Raw genomic sequence first — 19,093 nt, 5'->3', positions numbered from 1 at the left:
TGCTGTTAGAAATATCTTTTAAATTGACAACATTTTGTAAAAAAAAAAAAAAATTAATTTCCTTTCCACATTTTTCAAAAACTTGTGGAAAAAAATGACACGTTTAAAAGACTCATTATTCCTCATAGAATATACATTGGGGTGTTTGCTTTCCAAAATTGGGTCGTTTTGTGGGTAATTCAATTGTCCTGGTGCTCCAGGGCCTTTAAAAATGTTCTGTCCTCTTGGCTGCCAACTGCTGAGATGGGGGGCAGAGACAGCCGCATGGAGAACTAAAGGATCTGAAGGAGTTCTGTCCTCCTCTCTACTGCCAACTGCTGAAATGGGGGGCAGAGACGGCTGCATGGAGGACTGCAGAATCTTGAGGAGGAGTTCTGTCCTCCTGTCTGCTGCCAACTGCTGAAATGGGGGGAGGGGGGCAGAGACAGCTGCATGGAGAACTGAAGGATCTGAAGGAGTTCTGTCCTCCTCTCTACTGCCAACTGCTGAGATGGGGGGCAGAAAGGACTGCATGGAGAACTGCAGGATCTGGAGGAGGAGTTCTGTCCTCCTCTCTGCTGCCGACTGCTGAGACGGGGGGCTGAAATGGCTGCATGGAGAACTGCAAGATCTGGAGTAGGAGTTCTGTCCTCCTTTCTGCTGCTGACTGCTGAGACGGGGCAAAGACCCTGCATTCACTATATCTCCGAGGACCCTGCACTCCCTATATCTGGTCTCCCCGGACCCTGCATTCACTATATCTGGTCTCCCCGGACCCTGCATTCACTATATCTGGTCTCCTCGGACCCTGCATTCACTATATCTGGTCTCCCCGGACCCTGCATTCACTTTATCTGGTCTCCCCGGACCCCGCATTCACTATATCTGGTCTCCACGGACCCCGCATTCACTATATCTGGTCTCCACGGACCCCGCATTCACTATATCTGGTCTCCACGGACCCTGCATTTACTATATCTGGTCTCCCAGGACCCCGCATTCACTATATCTGGTCTCCCAGGACCCTGCATTCACTATATCTGGTCTCCCAGGACACTGCAATCACTATATCTGGTCTCCCCGGACCCTGCATTCACTATATCTGGTCTCCCACAGTACACACAAAATTGAAATGCAATTATTTGAGTAAATATAAACTGCTAAATACTTTTTCTCATCAGCAGTATATAGCAGTCTTGTGACTTCTATCAGTCTCCAGCAGAGCACTGGCTAAAGCTTGCAGGAGGCATTTTCTTTCTGCTCTAGGAGGATGCAGAACCCCTGACCTCTGTCTGGACAGTGCTGATTGACTCTGTGCTAATCACATGCACTCTCCCAGGAAAAAGAAAAAACTCTCTAGCAATAGACACCAAACTGAGCATGTGCAGAGTGACACCTAGAGCTCTGTACTATCAGCAGATAGATTGGGGACAGTAGAAGAAGGGGAGGATCAGAGAAGACAGAATCAAACTGCATTTTTACCCAATGCAGAAGACTAACCCCTTAGGTTCCGCAGGGAGGATTTACTGCAAATACAGACCGATTTTACTGTGGTGGGTTTAGTAACACTTTAAAATCACTGTGGCGTTTTGTAAAATGGACAGTTTTAAATATAACCACTGCTTCCTGGAGTTCTTCCATAAAGGTATTATCCTTAGCTACTTGTGTACAATTATGGAACGTTTCTCCAGCAAACAATCTGGCCACACGTCAACTTGGTAGAAGGTCGGCAAGGGCAAGCATAACATTTTCCTAATAGCAGATTTCCCTGTGAAACCCCTCATTTTTCTCTGCTGGCTGTCCTGCAATGGCCGCATAAAGTCCAAATGTGGTTTTAACGTAGATTTAATCTGCTCTTTAGAGTGGTGACTTTGCTATGAATGTGATAGATTTATAAAAAAAAAACAATAACTTGATGCTTTAATTGATGGCACACACCAAATGACAGGTTATCTCATCTCACCTGAGTCTGCCATCTTCTGCTGCTGCCCCTCCTGGGATGATCTTTGTGATAAAAATGCCCGGGTCATCTCCTACGTGAGGATTATCTATACCTCCGGCAATGCTAAATCCAAGGCCAGAATTTCCCTAAAACAATAACAAAAAAAAAAATAGATTGAAAACACAAAACCTTTAAAAATGTATTTAAAGAATACAAATAGAACAGAATAATGCATTATTAAATACTGTATCATTTATACACTTCGAATCTCAATTCTTTGATTGGATATTAAAGAATATGTAAACCCTCACCTTGCAACACAACCCACACAGCTTAACCACTTAACCTCCCTGGCGGTATGATTCTTTCCGATTTTTGGTGCTGAAAGCGGTACCATTATTTTGCATGGAAATATGTAGTTTTTTTATTGTAGGCTGTAATATTTAGGAATGACTCACTGAAATCTGTCCGAACAAGAGTCTAGTAAACATCCCGGGGATGATAAAATTTTAAACAAAAAATCATAAATTATAATTTAATAAATAATCATGAAAAATAATAATATAATATTAATACATTTAATTCAATAATATAATCAAACCAAAAACACTGAAATTTGAAATAGAGCGCCAAGTTCGCACATCGCTGAGCAAAGTCGCAGAATCGTTTTCAGTGTCTGATGAGGAATTTCCCCCACGAATCATTATCACTCAATTCTGCAAGTGGTTCTGATTTACTATCGCTGTTCTCTAGCTGATCTAAACCGCTTTTGACCTAAAGGGACACTTTTTGGACGCCATGGACGTTTCTCAGTTTCCAGGCAGAAAGAACAGACAAAATGCAGGCAGGGCACAGGACAAAGCACTCGGGACAAAATGTATGTGAAATTGGTTGAGACAGCAATGTTTTACTATGTAAAATGTAAAAAAAAAAAATGACATTTTTTAAAATTTTTAAATTTCCCGCCGCCGGCGGCGCCCGTACGTCCCGACGTCACAGGGACAGGACACAGAAGCCGGATGCCGGCATCGGCCGGAGGAGATGGCCGGGGACGCTGCAGGGGACACATCGCGGGAGCGCAGGGTAAGGTAAGGGAAGAACAAATGCCGGAGCAGCGCTGCATGGTATTCCCGAGTGTAGCTCGGGGTTACCGCTTTTGGTACTGAAATGTTACCCCGAGCTACACTCGGGAATACCGCCAGGGAGGTTAAGCTCCAGAAGATTTTACCCCCTTCATGACCAGGCTATTTAGCACTGCACTACTTTAACTGGAAATTGCGGGGTCATGCAATATTGTACCCAAATTACATATTTTTTCACACAACTAGAGCTTCCTTTTGGGGGTATTTGATCACCATTGGGGTTTTTTTTTTATTTCTTATTATATAAACAAAAAAACACAGCAAGCCACACTCCAAAGACATGCTGGTAGGTGAATTGGATCCTGTCTAAATTGTCCCTAGTATGTGTATGTATGAATGTGAGTTAGGGACCTTAGATTGTACACCCCTTGAGGGTTAGGGACTGATGTGAATGTACAATATATATGTAAAGCGCTGTATAAATTGACAGCACTGTATAAGTACCTGAAATAAATAAATTAAATAATTTAAAAAAAATGTTAGTTTTTGCTATAAAACATATTCAATAAAAACATTTTAAAAATCACATTTCTTTATAAATTGAGGCCAAAATGTATTCTGCTACATGTGTTTGGTAAAAAAAAAATCCCAATATTGCCCTCCAGAGATTTTACCCCCCTTCCTGACCAGGCAATATGGTGCTGAGTTACTCTAACTGACGATTGCACAGTCATGCAACACTATACTCAAATGAAATTCATGTCCTTTTTTTCCCACAAATAGAGCTTTATTTTGGTGGTATTTGATTGCCTGTGTGCTTTTTATTTTTTGCACTATAAACAAAAAAGACCTACAATTTTGAAAAAAACCCTATATTTTTGACTTTTTGCTATAAAACATGTCCAGTAAAAAAATCGAATTTCGTCATAAATTTAGGCCAAAATGTATTCTGCGACATGTCTTTGATTAAAAAAAAAAAAAAAACCCAATACGTGTAAATTAATTGGTTTACATGAAAGTTATACCATTTACAAATGGCGGTATATATACTGGAATTTTTTTTTTTTACTAGTAATGGTGGCGATCAGCAACTTATAGTGGGACTGCAGCGGTCATTCTGACATTGGGGGAAACTGACTTGGTGTCACTGATCCCCAGTGACACCAGTACAGTGATCAGTGCTAATAAAAAGCACTGACACTGTACTAATGGCACTGGGCAAAAAGGGGTTGACATGTGGGGCGATCAAAGGGTTAACTATGTGCTGTTTTACTATGGTGGCTGTGTGTGTGTTTCACTGTAAGCTCACTGCTTTGTATGGCTGTGCTATGGAGAGCCATACAAAGCAGTATGCAGGAACTGACAGGGGAGAGATCTATAATTTTACATACAGGTCTCTCTCCTGTTGGAAATCCTCGGAGATCACAGGATACAGACGGGGAATCACCGGGATTGCCAGTTAAACCAATACAGTGATCAGTGCTAATAAATAGCACTGACACTGTACTAATGGCACTGGGCAGGCAGAGGTTAACATGTGGGGCGATCAAAGGGTTAACTGTGTGCTGTTTCAATATGGGGGCAGTGTGTGTGTTTCATTGTAAGCACACTGCTATGCAGAGCCATACAAAGCAGTATGCAGGAGCTGACAGGGGAGAGATTTGTATTGTTTACATACAGGTCTCTCTCCCATTGGAAATCTTCAGAGATCACTGGGTATCGGCGGGAAATCACCAGCGGGGACCTGGTGATTGACAGCCTAGGCTGTGAATGGTGGTGGGGGTATGGCGCTGCGCCCCTTACCCGGAACTGCAAAATCACGTATATATACACCTGTGCCGCCCTGTAGCTGTATTTTTACTCAGTTAGCAGTTAATTGGTTTGCATGAAAGTTATAGTGTTTACAAACTTTGGTATACAGTATACTCCTAGATTGTCAGCTCCCAGGATCAGGCCCTCCTAACCTTCTTGTATTGAACTGTATTGTTGCTGTATTGTCTCCCATTCTATTGAAATGCACTGAGCAAACTGTTGGCGCTATATAAATCCTGTATAATAATAATACTGGAATTTATTTATGTATTTATTTTATTAAGGGGTCTTCAAAATGTTTCCGCACTTTTATATATATATATATATATATATATATATATATAAAGAAAGTGCAGAAACTTTTCGAAGAACCCTCGCACTAGTAATGGCGGTGATCAGCGACTTATATTGGGACTGTATGTATATGAAGTACCTACAGCACCATGGATCTCCTATATACCAAGTATTGCAGCTAGCATGTACTGTGTTCCCACATACTGTATAAACCATAAATAAAAAAAATGCAGTGCAGTACTATAAACGATAAACTCACATAAAGTGTTAAATAAATCCAACGTGCATATGTGAATAGTGAAACATACAATTATGCTACGAGACAATAATATGTGCTGCATCAAACTAAATATTAACACATATACGTAAATAAACTGGATATACCAGTGCTAAATAAATAGTGTATCCAAATACAAAATAAATTGTCTAAATGGTTCCTTTAATGCTCCAAAATCTTCACATGTGCTGATGCGATATGTCTCCTGTGCATCATATACCAAATACCATCAACAAGTGCCCCAATGTTATGGTATCTAAATGCTGGTGAACTGTCCCTTTAAGACCGCTGTGCTCCAAGTGAATGTGTGTAATCACTCTGTGTATACATGTTCGGTGCTCCTGTGTTACCCCTTGGTACTTATCCACCTCTGACACACTGTTGAGCTCACCTTCTGGTTTGACCTGAATATTCAGGTCAAACTGCACCTTTCCCTTTAACCCGGGAGGGTATAAAGATCTCCACCTCCTTCAGCACTTCTAAGCTCCAAAACGCTCCTCTGCTGCCACTTCCAGCAATGTCTCCTCTTCTTTTGTTTCACTATTCACACATGCACGTTGGATTTATTTAGCACTTTATTTGAGTTTATAGTACTGTACTCAGGGGCGGACTGACCATTTGGAAACTCGGGCACCGCCCGTGGGCCCGGGGTCAGTAGGGGGCCCCATGAGATGCCCCTGGTACCTTTTTCAAAGGCTTTTTTGAGTTTGGGCAAGGACACAGGGGCCCCATGATCCCCTATTGCCTGGGGGCCCCATGAATTTTCAGTCCACCCCTGACTGCACTACATTTTTTTGATTATATTGGGACTGTGATAGTATGGCGGACAATCTGGCACTAACTGACACTTTGTAGGACTAACTGCCACTACTAACATCTCTAGTGACACTAATACAGTGAACAGTGATAATACTATACACTGTCACAGTAGTAATGACACTGGCTGGGAAGGGGTTAACATCTATTATTATTATTATTAGTATATACAGGATTTATGTAGCAAGAATACAGTTCAATACAAGAGGGATATGAGGGCCCTGCTCCTTGGAGATTACAATCTACATCTTGGGGCAATGAGAGTATTAACTGTGTACCTAACAAGTGCAAAGTGTGTAGTGTGTGTTGATTTTACTAAACAATGTGATCAGGGGCAGACTGACAACCCATGGGGCCCCTGGGCAATAGGGGATCATGGGGCCCCTGTGTCCTTGCCCAAACTCAAAAAAACCTATGAAAAAGGTACCAGGGGCATCTCATGGGGCCCCCAACTGACCCCGGGCCCTCGGGCAGTGCCCGAGTTTCCAAATGGTCAGTTCGCCCCTGGATGTGACTGTTTTTTCCCTCTGCTTTGCAGGGAGAAAAAAACAGCCACATTGCTGCTCTCCTCAGAGAGTCGTGTGTTGTTTACCAACAAAGGGCTCTCTTCTGCCATTTGCTCAGCCAATCAGTGGGTCCCAGTCATATATCATTTGGCCAAGACCCACTGATTGGCTTGTGCTGTAACGAATGACAGCTGGGGATTGCAATCAGATTGCAATGTGTGTGGTAAGCCTAAGGCTGGCCATACATTATACAATTTTCTTGAGATTTTTGGTTTAGATTTACCAAAAACCATATAAGAGGAGATTAAACCTAACAACAATTTCAATTGCATCCAATTAGGCAGGCTCTGGCACTACATAGTTGAAGGTAAGTCTAAAGGAAATTGGGCAGAAATTAGACAGAAAATTGTATAGTGTATGGCCAGCCTTTGACCATGGGTGTCAAACTGATGGCCCTCCAAGCTGTTGCCAAACTACAAGTCTCATGAGAGAAACTGGAGGGCTCCAGTTTGACACCCCTGCCTTAGACAGTTGTCACCAGATCAGATGTCCCCACTGGAAGAATAGACAAGTAGAGATGGTGAATCTGTCCAAGAGAGGATTTCCCTCACTTTGAATAGGTTCCCTCTAAGTTTCTGTTGTGTCTACAGGAGAGGAAGATGAAGCTGGTCCTCCCTTTAGTCTTGCACAGTTGTACCGGCTCATCTTCTGGACTGATATCGCCTAATCTGTCAAAGAGAGCTCACCTCATTTTGTGGCTGGAGGACATCTAGCACCACCTATCTCTTTCCTCTCCAGCCTAACTGTCCCTGGCCTGCCCCTCTCATTCATCTGATTTCAGTTCTTTCAATCACGGAGGCTCAGCATCATGTGGGTGTGCCCTAGGGCAGCCTACATGAAAATCCAGTCTGTCCAGGAATGAGTACTCTATTTTCATATTTGCATAACTTCTCCAAGAGCCAACCCACTGCTTACATCAGGACTGAGTGCTTTTATGAGGTGTGCTGAGGCAGGGTGCTATGATGTTTTCAGGAAGCCACTGTGTGTACAGCAACCTGCCAGCCCCAACCAACCATGAGCTTGCCTGCATAGCATAGAGAAGTATAGAGGCCCAGTGATAATATCACTAGGTCTAAAATAAGGTATGTAGTAAAAATAGAAAAGCTTTAATTAAAAATATATTGAGCATGTTGATGAGGGGGAGGGAAGGACCAGGACAGACCAAATATAAGCAGATAAAACTTCAGTTTTGAGGGACACTTGTACAATAGGATAAAGATGGCAAATAAATAAATAAAAATATCCAAAATGAAAAGAAACGTTTTGGTCTTAGGTCTTGTTTACTGAAAATTCCAAATGAACCCTCTGCACACTGTAATGACCCCATACTAACAAACTTTTGCATAAAAACGGATTCATGGTTTATGTATATTGCAATATGTGTTTAAGCTGGCCAACTGCAATAAAGTGACCCCTCTTTGGCCAACTGTGTCAAAGTGATCCCTTCTCTGTCCAGCTACATCAGTTTGATCCCTCTCTGGCCAACTGTGTCAAAGTGATCCCCTCTCTGTCCCGCTATATCAGTTTGATCCCTCTTTGGCCAACTGTGTCAAAGTGATCCCTCTCTGGCCAGCTGTGTCAAAATGATCCCTCTCTGGCCAGCTGTGTCAAAGTGATCCCTCTCTGGCCAGCTGTGTCAAAGTGATCCCTCTCTGGCCAACTGTGTCAAAGTGATCCCTTTCTGGCCAACTGTGTCAAAGTGATCCCTCTCTGGCCAACTGTGTCAAAGTGATCCCTTTCTGGCCAGCTGTGTCAAAGTGATCCCTCTCTGGACAACTGTCAAAGTGATACCTCTCTGGACAACTGTGTCAAACTGATCCCTCTCTAGCCAGCTGTGTCAACCTGATCCCTGTCTTGTCAACTGCATTAAAGTGAACCCTCTCTGGACAACTGCGTCAAATGATTCCTCTTTGGCCAACTGCATCAAAGTTATCCCTCTCCGACCAACTGCTTCAAAGTGATCCATCTCTGGCCAACTGCGTTCAAGTTATCCCTCTCTTGCCAACTATGTATAGGTGATCCCTCTCTGGACAAATGCATCAAAGTGATCCCTCTCTGGCCATCTACATCAAAGTGATCCTTCTCTGTCCAACTGTGTCCAAGTTATCCCTCTTTGACCAACTGCATCAAAGTGATCCCTCTCTGGCCAATTGCTTCAAAATTATCCCTCTCTGGCCAACTGTATAAAAGAAGTGATCCCTCTCTAGCCATCTGCATCCAAGTGATCTCTCCTTGGTCAACTGTATCCAAGTGATCCCTCTATGGCCAGCTTCATCCAAGTGATCCCTCTCTGGACAGCTGCACCCAAGTGATCCTTCTCTTGCCAACTGCGCCCAAGAGATCCCTCTCTGACCAGTCCTTACTCTACTCTTCAGAATGCCAAGTACTTCCTTTTAGTAGACTTTAATGGTCCCGTGCACACTACAATGTGGCCATTGGTGATCACTGTGAAGGGATCACCCTCCGAGTTTAACTAGGGGAGCTAGATCCTAATGGTTAGACAGGAGCCGAGTAGCAGCTCAGGTGTAATAGCCAGAGGGGTCAAATTGTGGTCAGGGCTGAAAGGCTCTGCAGGTCAGCACCTCTGGAATTTTAATAATAATGAATCACTCTGAAACCCAAATTCCCGTATAAGCACACTTCACCCCTACCCTTAGAGGTGTACAAAATATACAAATAATATGCTCAGTGATAATAATAAACCTTTCCTCCCAATCAGTGCATACAAAAGTCCCAAAGATAAATCAAAAATCCATAATCAAATAACGGAAATAATTTAAAATCAAATATCCCTTTAAAAATAGAAAAAGCAGAAAGTGTCCAAAATATCCAAAATGTGATAATCTCCTCAACCTCTTTGCAGCAACTTGATTTACCTCAAATAAAACAAAAAGATAAAAGCCACATAGTGCATTATCCTTAATAAATCCAAATTATATAAAAAATCATCCAGTGATAATTCACCCAAGTGGAAAAAGTGTAAACAGCATAACATGTGCCAATACACTATGTATAGTGAAAAACCGTGCAAAGTGAATCACTCTTTATGTGCTTATAGACACACGCCACAAAATCCACTTCTACTAAAGTAAGGAGTGAATACCCTTACCAATATTTAAATCACTTTATGCCTTAGTAATAATCCCCAAGCAGACTGTATGATGGGATGAGTTGTTTTCGGCCAATATCCTCACATTTCACTTCCACCTCATAATACAATGTGGATCCATCCACACTAGTTTTTCAGACCAGTCTCCACCATAACCGCCATCCAGATATCCATATATGAGACAAATAATAGTGTAATACCGCCACACACTCAAATATAAAAGCTTTAATGGTACTGCTTACAATATTAAAATCTTTCTCATCGCATGACATATGTGGAGAAATAACCTTTTTGCCGTCAATCCAGGAGAGTCCAAAACCGCTTCTCACAGTCTCTATTCCCCTCTCCAAGATGGCCGCCGCTCCACTTCCGGTTCCTCGTTTGCGTCTGACGTCACTTCCCTCTGACGCGTTTCGTCATTGGACGTAATCATAAAGGGTACGATCGTCAGACTGGGATGCTTATTTATACTCCTCCTCCAGTGATGGTGATACCGCAATCTCCATCTTTAGGAGGGGCACTGCTCCACCTTTGACGGAGTCCCACATGCACACTATGTACCGGCAAATAGCATATTTCAATAGTGCCGACATAAACCTCCATCTTAAGGAGGGGCAATGCCCACATCGTTCCGGATTTGAGCCAACACTTATCATAACTAACTATATAATTCCATATATAACAACCCCCGGAAATATTACTTCTATATTATTCCAAATTGATTTGAAGTCACTATAATAACTATACAATAAGACTAATATACATAATCATCAGCCATCATTAGTGTAATGATATGTTGATTATATGCAAATGACCCTTTTTAAACCCCAAATCTATTATGATATCAATTTCATATCAGTAAAAACTACCATTAAATAAAAATTATTCTAGTAAATTATCTTAATTATAAAAAAAACCTTTTATAATCTCCAAAAGGCATTTATACATATATTACACAACTACATCCCTCAATATGGAAATCGAACATCAATTTAATAAAATAAAATAAAATAGATAAACTACACTATGTAAAACCCCTAATTTTTGTATATATTCACGAACCTCAATGCATAATATAATAATTAATGTATATATCTAAAATTTCATTATGAACCAAATATAATAATACTAATTACTAATACTATTGTTATCCATGTACCTTGTCATTATATATAAAAACTAATAAGACAAAGTAACTAGATAACCTAGATCACATATACTGTATAATTCTCTATTTTTTAATATCTATCCCTAATTTTTCTTATATACTTACAAATTACTCTCCTATCCAATTGCTAATACATAATCATAGTAATAATTATATAAAAACTATTTTAAATATCTCATTATAAAATATACATAATGTTAATTTTAATTACTACCATTTTTTTATGCACATTAATTTCATATACAGTATTAGTCATAATATATCCATATATGATCCAGCATGGCCCAATAATGCCATCTGATCTCACAATGGATACAGCATCCCCAATCATAACCTTACTTTATGAAAAATAGTATTCCGTATCTCTACTTAAAATTCGAAATTTAAAATTATTTTTTTAAAAAACATTAATTTATAAAAATCTCCATCCTTACACACTTACTCATATATTCATTCTAAATAGATGAACCAAAATTACTCTACTCATACTAATCGCCTATATTTTTTTTATATATATATATATCTGTCAGATGGACTATTGTTTGGAGCATTAAACTAAAATGTTTTCCATTCAAAAATTGGAAACAAAACAATTCAAATCCAGATCCACATTTAGACCTCCCGGTTTCATCGTTCTCAATTCATAAATCCAGTAGGTTTCATTCTTGGATATGGCTTTGATTTTGGAATTCTGGAATTTCCCCCTGCTTTGAGGCTTTTGGAGGAAGTCCATGGAGGCAGTGGGTGGATCTGAGGAGGGGCCTCAGCCAATCCCCAACATAAGGCTTGGTCAGGAACTCCCTTAAAAGTGTTGGAGCCTGCTCAGTAGGAATGTGGAGGGAGCGGTGTACAGAGTTGGAGAGGAAGATGTGAGGTAGAAGTATGCCAGGAGGCCTAGTGGGATGGGGCCTGCCTGTGAGCCTGGAGCTGGAAAGGAGGAAAACATGGAGCTCACTGGCCCCCTGAGTGAGAACCACCTGAATGGCAAAGAAGGAGCAGCCCAGCTGTTAGGCCTGGTAGCAGCAGCCAACACGCAAGCGGTACAGGAGAGAATCTGAGTGAGTACACCTGCACCCCCTGGGCAGATAGGGGAAGAAGCACTCTGGTGGGAAACTAGATTTGCACCTACTAGTTACTGTTCACCTCATTAAAGGGACAGGAACCAGATCCCCTGCTCAGGAAATTCTCCAGATTGCTGGGTGAAGAGAATTTCATCTAGGGTCTGAGGTGGTACATCAAAGAGATGCTGGCTAGCTCTCCAACAGAGACTGTGTCGCAGAAGAGAAGCTTGAGAATAGTTCTATGAAGTTTGTCCTCAATTATCGATTCTCTTGGGCATCCTATACCCTCCTTACCCTATTCCAGTTCTAAATCCCCTCAATAAAGATCAAAACAAAAGCTCAAGGATTGATTTCTGACTTCAAATGCAAGTTTGTGTGGAGAATACAGATTGCCTGACTGCGCAGGACAATGGGGGACCCAACTGATCGATAACCCCTAAGGGGGTAGTGCTACACCACTATTTACTATTTTTAAAACTTTATGGAAACACCACAAAATGAATTTTTCTTTCAATGAAGTGAAGTAGTGCATGCCGTTCTGTATTTTAGAACTCACTACTACAACTTAGTGATGTGAGCTAAACTCATAGGACTCAAGGCAAATTGCCTTGTCTATGTGGTGAGACTGCATTAGGCGAGCCTGCGGAGCGCAGCCTTCTGCATTTGGTGTGAATTAGCCCTTAGATATAATTTAACATAAATACTAGATCTATAACAAATAAATATCCACACACTGTGAAATACTCTTTCCCTGTAAAGCTAGTCTCCCACGTATACCAGTATCAGATGCATTAGTACAATGCTTCTTTTTTTTTTTAACCTGGGGCCTAATGATTACTAATTGCCTATTTTCAAATGGCCAATCGAAAACTGCTCACAAAGCCAACTTGTTAATTGCCTCAGATGTTTGGCACATTCTTCTAGTTCATGATGATTCAGTGTGTATTTTTGGAGACACAATGTGTTGACAAGACAGATAATTCTACTATATAACTTTTTCGGCATTACCAACATTCCTAAAACTTTGCAAACAAAAAAATGACAGATGCAGCGACATAACAAAGCAGAACTACATTGCATTTGAGCACCACAAACTCAAAAATTCTATTCAATTCATTTTTGATAGTCAATGCAAACTCACCCATCCAGGGGCGGACTGACCATTTGGGAACTTGGGCACTGCCCGAGGGCCTGGGGTCATTAGGGGGCCTCATGAGATGCCCCTGGTACCTTTCATAGGCTTTTTTGGGTGTGGTTTGAGCATGGGCGAGGACACAGGGCCCCATGATCCCTTATTGCCCGGGGGCCCCATGAGTTGTCAGTCCGCCCCTGCACCCATCCATCCATGTACCCATACTTTATTTTGATGAGAAATCTCTAGTATTTTTGGCTGTGGCCATCCTGAGTAAGGGCAGATGATTCATGTAGCATTTACTTTCTGGAATCCATCTGTCCTTAGCTCAGGCATGCAGACAGGAGGGTGTGCTTAGCTGAGAAAACTCTTCCTCCCCTCCTAAGGACTCCTGGGATGTATGAAATCATTTTCCTAAGCATGGAATCCATGAAGTAATTGAAAAAAAAGTCTAAAAAACAAATATGATATGCTTTCCTGTCTATTTACTGATGCTAGTAGCGTGAGGATTAAAAACAGTCAATGTTGATTGAGAGAGCGAAGTTCCACTTTATTGTGCATTTAAAGGTGAACAAATGTAGCACTGCCCACTTGGGAGTCACTAGAGATTTGGGTCCCCCTATAGTCCTGCACAGCCAGGCAATACACATTTTCCATTTAGACTTGCACCTCAACCTCACTCTTCCTCCTCCTCCCTCCTCCCACTCCTCCTACATAGACAAATTGCCTTGGAGCAGGCTCAAACACTTTTAAGGCTGTCCCAGTTCCTTGCCAGGCCTCCAATTGGGGATTGGCTGGGATCCCTCAAGAGTGCAAACCAGTCACTCCTCAGATCCACCCACTGCCTTTAGGCCTTCCTCCAAAGGTCTAGAGCAGGGGGAAATTCCAGAGGGGCTGGCCTGCAGAGCCTCTCAGCCCAGACCACTATTTGACCTCAGTCTGGCTGCTACACGTGGGCTGCTGCTCAGCCCCTATCTAACCACTGGAGTCTAGCTCCCCCTAGCAACTTAGGAGGGCGCTACACAAATATTGTCTACATACAAAAGTCATATGTGTTCTTCATTGAATCTTGGTGAGCCTTGTGTATTTCTTCCAGGTCTGTGCAGTAATACAGTAAATACTTTACCTGTGCAGGAGCTTCCTGTAATAAAGCCTGTTCACTGCTACTCTCTCTCCTTGTGCAGAGTGACTGGCCTTGTCTCTGCTCCCTCCTGTAGTTTTATGTAGGCAGTCTGTAGAGGGTGGGGCCTGCTGAATCCCTCCCACAGCTCTGCTCCCTGCACAGGCTATGTACAGCACAGTGATAATGTCACTGCTACTTTTACACTGTAATATCCAGGCTTGCAAAGACATTTTGTTCACACAAATGCGCAGTATATACTGTGAAAATGTATAGACTGTATTTAATTATGTTCCTTTAGACCGCATCCAATATCCAGCACAGCTTAGTCACAAACATGTTTTGCCGTATGTTTTTTTCATTCTAAGTTATCCTTTTTTTCTCAGCTTTTGAAGTTGGTAGGTACGTTATTGTGAAATTTGAGGATGAATTGCTCCACTGTAGATGTAGATACAGAGGTGAATGTTAGCATATTTTAAAGCTTGTCCACTACTGGCAAATATTTTAACATCCATAGCCTGGCTATAGTTCTAATTTAAAGTCGTAACTGGAAGTCTAAATTCCTATCTTTAGAAACTGTAGGAAAGTTTTTTTTTCAACTGGAGTTTTTACATTTCTTGGAAAACTAATCAAAACAAAATCCTAAGTGTGAAATGCTGTTAATTTAAACAGGAAATTATCATAAAATAACTAAGCATCTGTTATTATTGTTATTTAAAGCTCAGTGATTTTACAAGTAAAATGAATATACCAGTCTCCTGGGTGCCACCTTTGCCATACCATCTGTGAATAAAATATATTACATATTTTCCTAAATCCATTTTTAGCCACGTTTAAACATATATAAGGCTCAATATTGTGGTGAAACTGCAATCCAATTATTTAAATAATCGCTCTCCAACCAAGGGCCCATTGTTAGCTTTTGAAGGATATCGCAGGTCAGTTAGCACATAGTATCTAAACCAGTTTTTTAAAGGGTTAGGGCTCATGTACACTGCAGCTGATAAACTCACGTTTAGGAGCTGTTTAGCGTTTTTTCAGCAGCCCCTGAACTCACCCTAATGTTTTCCTATGTGTCCATGTACACATCGTCGTTTACAGTCGTTTACAGTCATTTAAATTTACAATAGTTTTTTTGAACGCAGAAAACTTGCGTTCAGCAGTCGATTTTTATCAGCGTTTCAAATGCAAAATGCTTGTAAACGCGACTAAATGCGGCAAAGTGAGTTTATAAGTGTTTGAAATTTTTTTAACTCTTCCAGTTCCCGATGCTGTCCAGAGCCTTTTTTCATCATGAAAAATGCATGCAATGCAGGTACTCAGATGGACAAAACACTGAACACAGGATGTTCCTACCAAGCTTGTCACACATTGTAATGACCAATTCACACCTCAGACCTCTCCCACCCTTGGAAACAAAAGATATGTTAATGACCATTCACACCTCAAATTCCTCATGAAGACCCCCTGCCAGTTGGCTTTAATGACTCAGGCCACCAGACACCTTTCCCACCCTTGGAAACAAAAGAAGTGTTAATGAGCAACTCACACCTAAGCTAATCTCAACACATACTGCTGTCTCTGCTTCTACTCTCTGTATTTCTCTGAAACAATCTGAAATAGTTATTAATTTACCACTTTTCAGTGCATTCTGGGCATTTGGGAGGTTCTCCTGTGCTTACCTTTAAAAAAGGCTTCTAAATGGAAACACGCATAAACATGTTATGCAAACGCGGCTAAACAGACTTTTTTAACCTACGTTTTCCAGCAGTCAGTTTCCATCGTTCAGAAGTGTCCCGTGTACATTGGGCTTTAGATGTGCTATTATGCTTTTATTGTGGTGCGTTTCTCTGCTGGGTAGATTCAACTTCTCCAGGGGTGTATCTAGTGCAGGGCAGTGGGTGTATTTGGCAATGGGTATAGCCAGTTGGGAGTGCAGACACTACTGGGCAGATGATTTTCCACCCAATGGTGCCTCCATAGTTCTGATGTTAACTACACTTTGAGACAAGTCAGCGGCAACCCAGTCTAATGCTGTCTCTGTTATCCTGTCATTCTAGACTCCACCTACAACAAGCAGGAGCTATTAACCATTTCAGCTCCGGAAAGTTTTACCCCCTTCATGATCAAGCCATTTGTTTGCTTTTTAGAAATGCTCTACTTTAACTAGTAATTAAGCGATCATGCAATGCTGTACCCAAATTAAATTTATATAATTTTTGTTCTTTTTTTAATTTTTTATTATATAAATGAAAAAAGACTGAAAATTAAACAGCAAAAACAATATTTTTTGCTTTTTGCTATAAAACATATGCACTAAAAAAATGAAAAAAAACCTTCATAAATTTAGGCCAAAATGTATTCTGCTGCAGGTTTTTGGTAAATAAAAATCCCAATAGGTGTATATTGATTGGTTTGTGTAAAAGTTATAGCGTCTACAAACTTTGGTATATACACATTTTTATTATTATTATTTTTTTGTTATACTACTAATTGATCAGCAACATATAGTGGGGATGTGCAGCGGGAAATCTGATACTAACTGACACTCGGTGGGAACTGTTTAACTGACACTCATATCACCAGTGACACTAATACACTGATCAGTGATAATACTATTCAATGTCACTGTACTAATGATACTGGCTGGGAAGGGGTTAACATCTAGGGGCGACCAAAAGGTTAACTGTGTGCCTAACAAGTGTTAATCTGTGTAATATGTGCTACTTTTTACTAAAAATCTTTTTGCAGGGAGAAGAAACAAAGAGATTATTTCCTCTGTATAGACAATCAATACAGAGCTCTGGGATGTGATTGGACTCATTGGCCCAGGACCTGCAGACAGACACAGCGGGAACAAACGGGCAGGTGTGCATGCGCTTGTCCTATACCTAGAAGAGACCAGCGACGTGCGGGTATGTCACTGTGCTTGTATGGGCGGGCCACCCGTCTGCAGTACAATGCGGGTTGGCGGTCCTTAAGTGGTTATTAACCTCCCTGGCGGTATTCCCGAGTGTAGCTCGGGGTAACATTTCAGTACCAAAAGCGGTAACCCCGAGCTACACTCGGGCTTACCCTGCGGCACTGCTCCGGCATGTGTTCTTCACTTACCTTACCCTGCGCTCCCGCGATGTGTCCCCTGCAGCGTCCCCGGCCATCTCCTCCGGCCGATGCCGGCATCCGGCTTCTGTGTCCTGTCCCTGTGACGTCGGGACGTACGGGCGCCGCCGCCGGCGGCGGGAAATTTAAAAATTTTAAAAAATGTCTTTTTTTTTTTTTTACATTTTACATAGTAAAACATTGCTGTCTCAACTAATTTCACATACATATTGTCCCTAGTGCTTTGTCCTGCGCCTTGCCTGCATTTTGTCTGTTCTTTCTGCCTGGAAACTGAGAAATGTCCATGGCGTCCAAAAAGTGTCCCTTTAGGTCAAAAGCGGTTTAGATCAGCTAGAGAACAGCGATAGTAAATCAGAACCACTTGCAGAATTGAGTGATAATGATTCGTGGGGGAAATTCCTCATCAGACACTGAAAACGATTTTGCGACTGAGCTCAGCAATGTGCGAACTTGGCGCTCTATTTCACATTTCAGTGTTTTTGGTTTGATTATATTATTGAATTAAATTTTTTATTATTTTTATATTATTTTTATGATTATTTATTAAATTATAATTTATGATTTTGTGTTTCAAATTTTATCATACCCGGGATGTTTACTAGACTCTTGTTCGGACATATTTCAGTGAGTTTTTCCTAAAAATTACAGCCTACAATAAAAAAAATACATATTTCCATGCAAAAAAATGGTACCGCTTTCAGCACCAAAAATCTGAAATAATCATACCGCCAGGGAGGTTAACATGCATGTATGGATAAAACTTTTTGTTATTGTGGTGCTAGTGAAGGGTTAGAACCCTTCCAGTTTATTTTTTGCTGTCCAAGCACCATTGGGAAAATTTCCTATCACTTCCTGTTCCAGAGGCACAACAGAAAGTGAGAGGAAATCTCCCAAAGTTGTCCATGAAATGAGTGTTGCCTTTGGAACCTTTTGTTCTGGAGATAACTCTAACATTGAGGATCTTCCCCCAGTTTCTCTCAAGAGGACAATGGTCACCAGAAAATAAATGGGTATATTTCTTAAATAGTGATGAGCTAAATGTACCCAGGTTTGGTTCACTGGACCTTCATCAAACTGCTCCTAATTTCGAATGTTAATCCAAAGCCTATTGAAATCAATGGGAGCCGTATCGTTAAAATCAATTATTCTAGTGGGATATAACAGAAATACTTACCTTATTCTTTGCTCCCTAGGAAGCTGACACTCTCCAAAATGTGGGTGGGTCCTTGTCTATGTCCTCACATACAATGTCAGGCTGTTGGCCCTCATCGGAGAGGGAATGAGCGCAGAATCGGAGAAGAAAAGCGGCTTTGTGGGACTGGTGGTTCATTCTTGAACTGATAAAGAAGAAGGAAAGTATTCCTCTTCATTACAACCCCCCCAGACTGAAGGACTATTAGAGCTATGGGGGGTGGGCACCCAAACATTGTTTTTATAAACTGTTCATCTTTCATCTTTTACGGCTTTTGAAAATGCATTAACATTTTAGAGCTTCTATGAGATGTTAGTGATTGGGTTTAGTGCATGTACGGATAAAACTTTTTTTTAATTTTGTTGCCACAGAAGGGTTAGAACCCTTCCAGTTTATTTTTTGCTGTCCAAATACCATTGGGGA

The 19,093-nt window shown here is 41.2% G+C and overlaps 1 protein-coding gene across 9 annotated transcripts in view; it reads right to left on the bottom strand.

The window, feature by feature from the left end:
* The window catches only part of DLG2 (discs large MAGUK scaffold protein 2), a 2,035,798-nt gene that overhangs the window by 721,960 nt on the left and 1,294,745 nt on the right, over positions 1 to 19,093 (bottom strand). For all 9 annotated transcript variants that reach the window (XM_089676759.1, XM_089676760.1, XM_089676764.1 and 6 more), the window contains one exon: positions 1,943 to 2,067. In XM_089676759.1, the coding sequence (XP_089532885.1) occupies positions 1,943 to 2,067 (125 nt within the window). The remainder of the gene's footprint in view (positions 1 to 1,942; positions 2,068 to 19,093) is intronic.

Source organism: Staurois parvus, unplaced genomic scaffold, assembly GCF_062004578.1.
Source record: "Staurois parvus isolate SC_StPar_1 unplaced genomic scaffold, SC_StPar_1.0 ptg000173l, whole genome shotgun sequence".
NCBI lineage: Eukaryota > Metazoa > Chordata > Amphibia > Anura > Ranidae > Staurois > Staurois parvus.
This window is presented reverse-complemented; position numbering and strand designations above follow the sequence as displayed.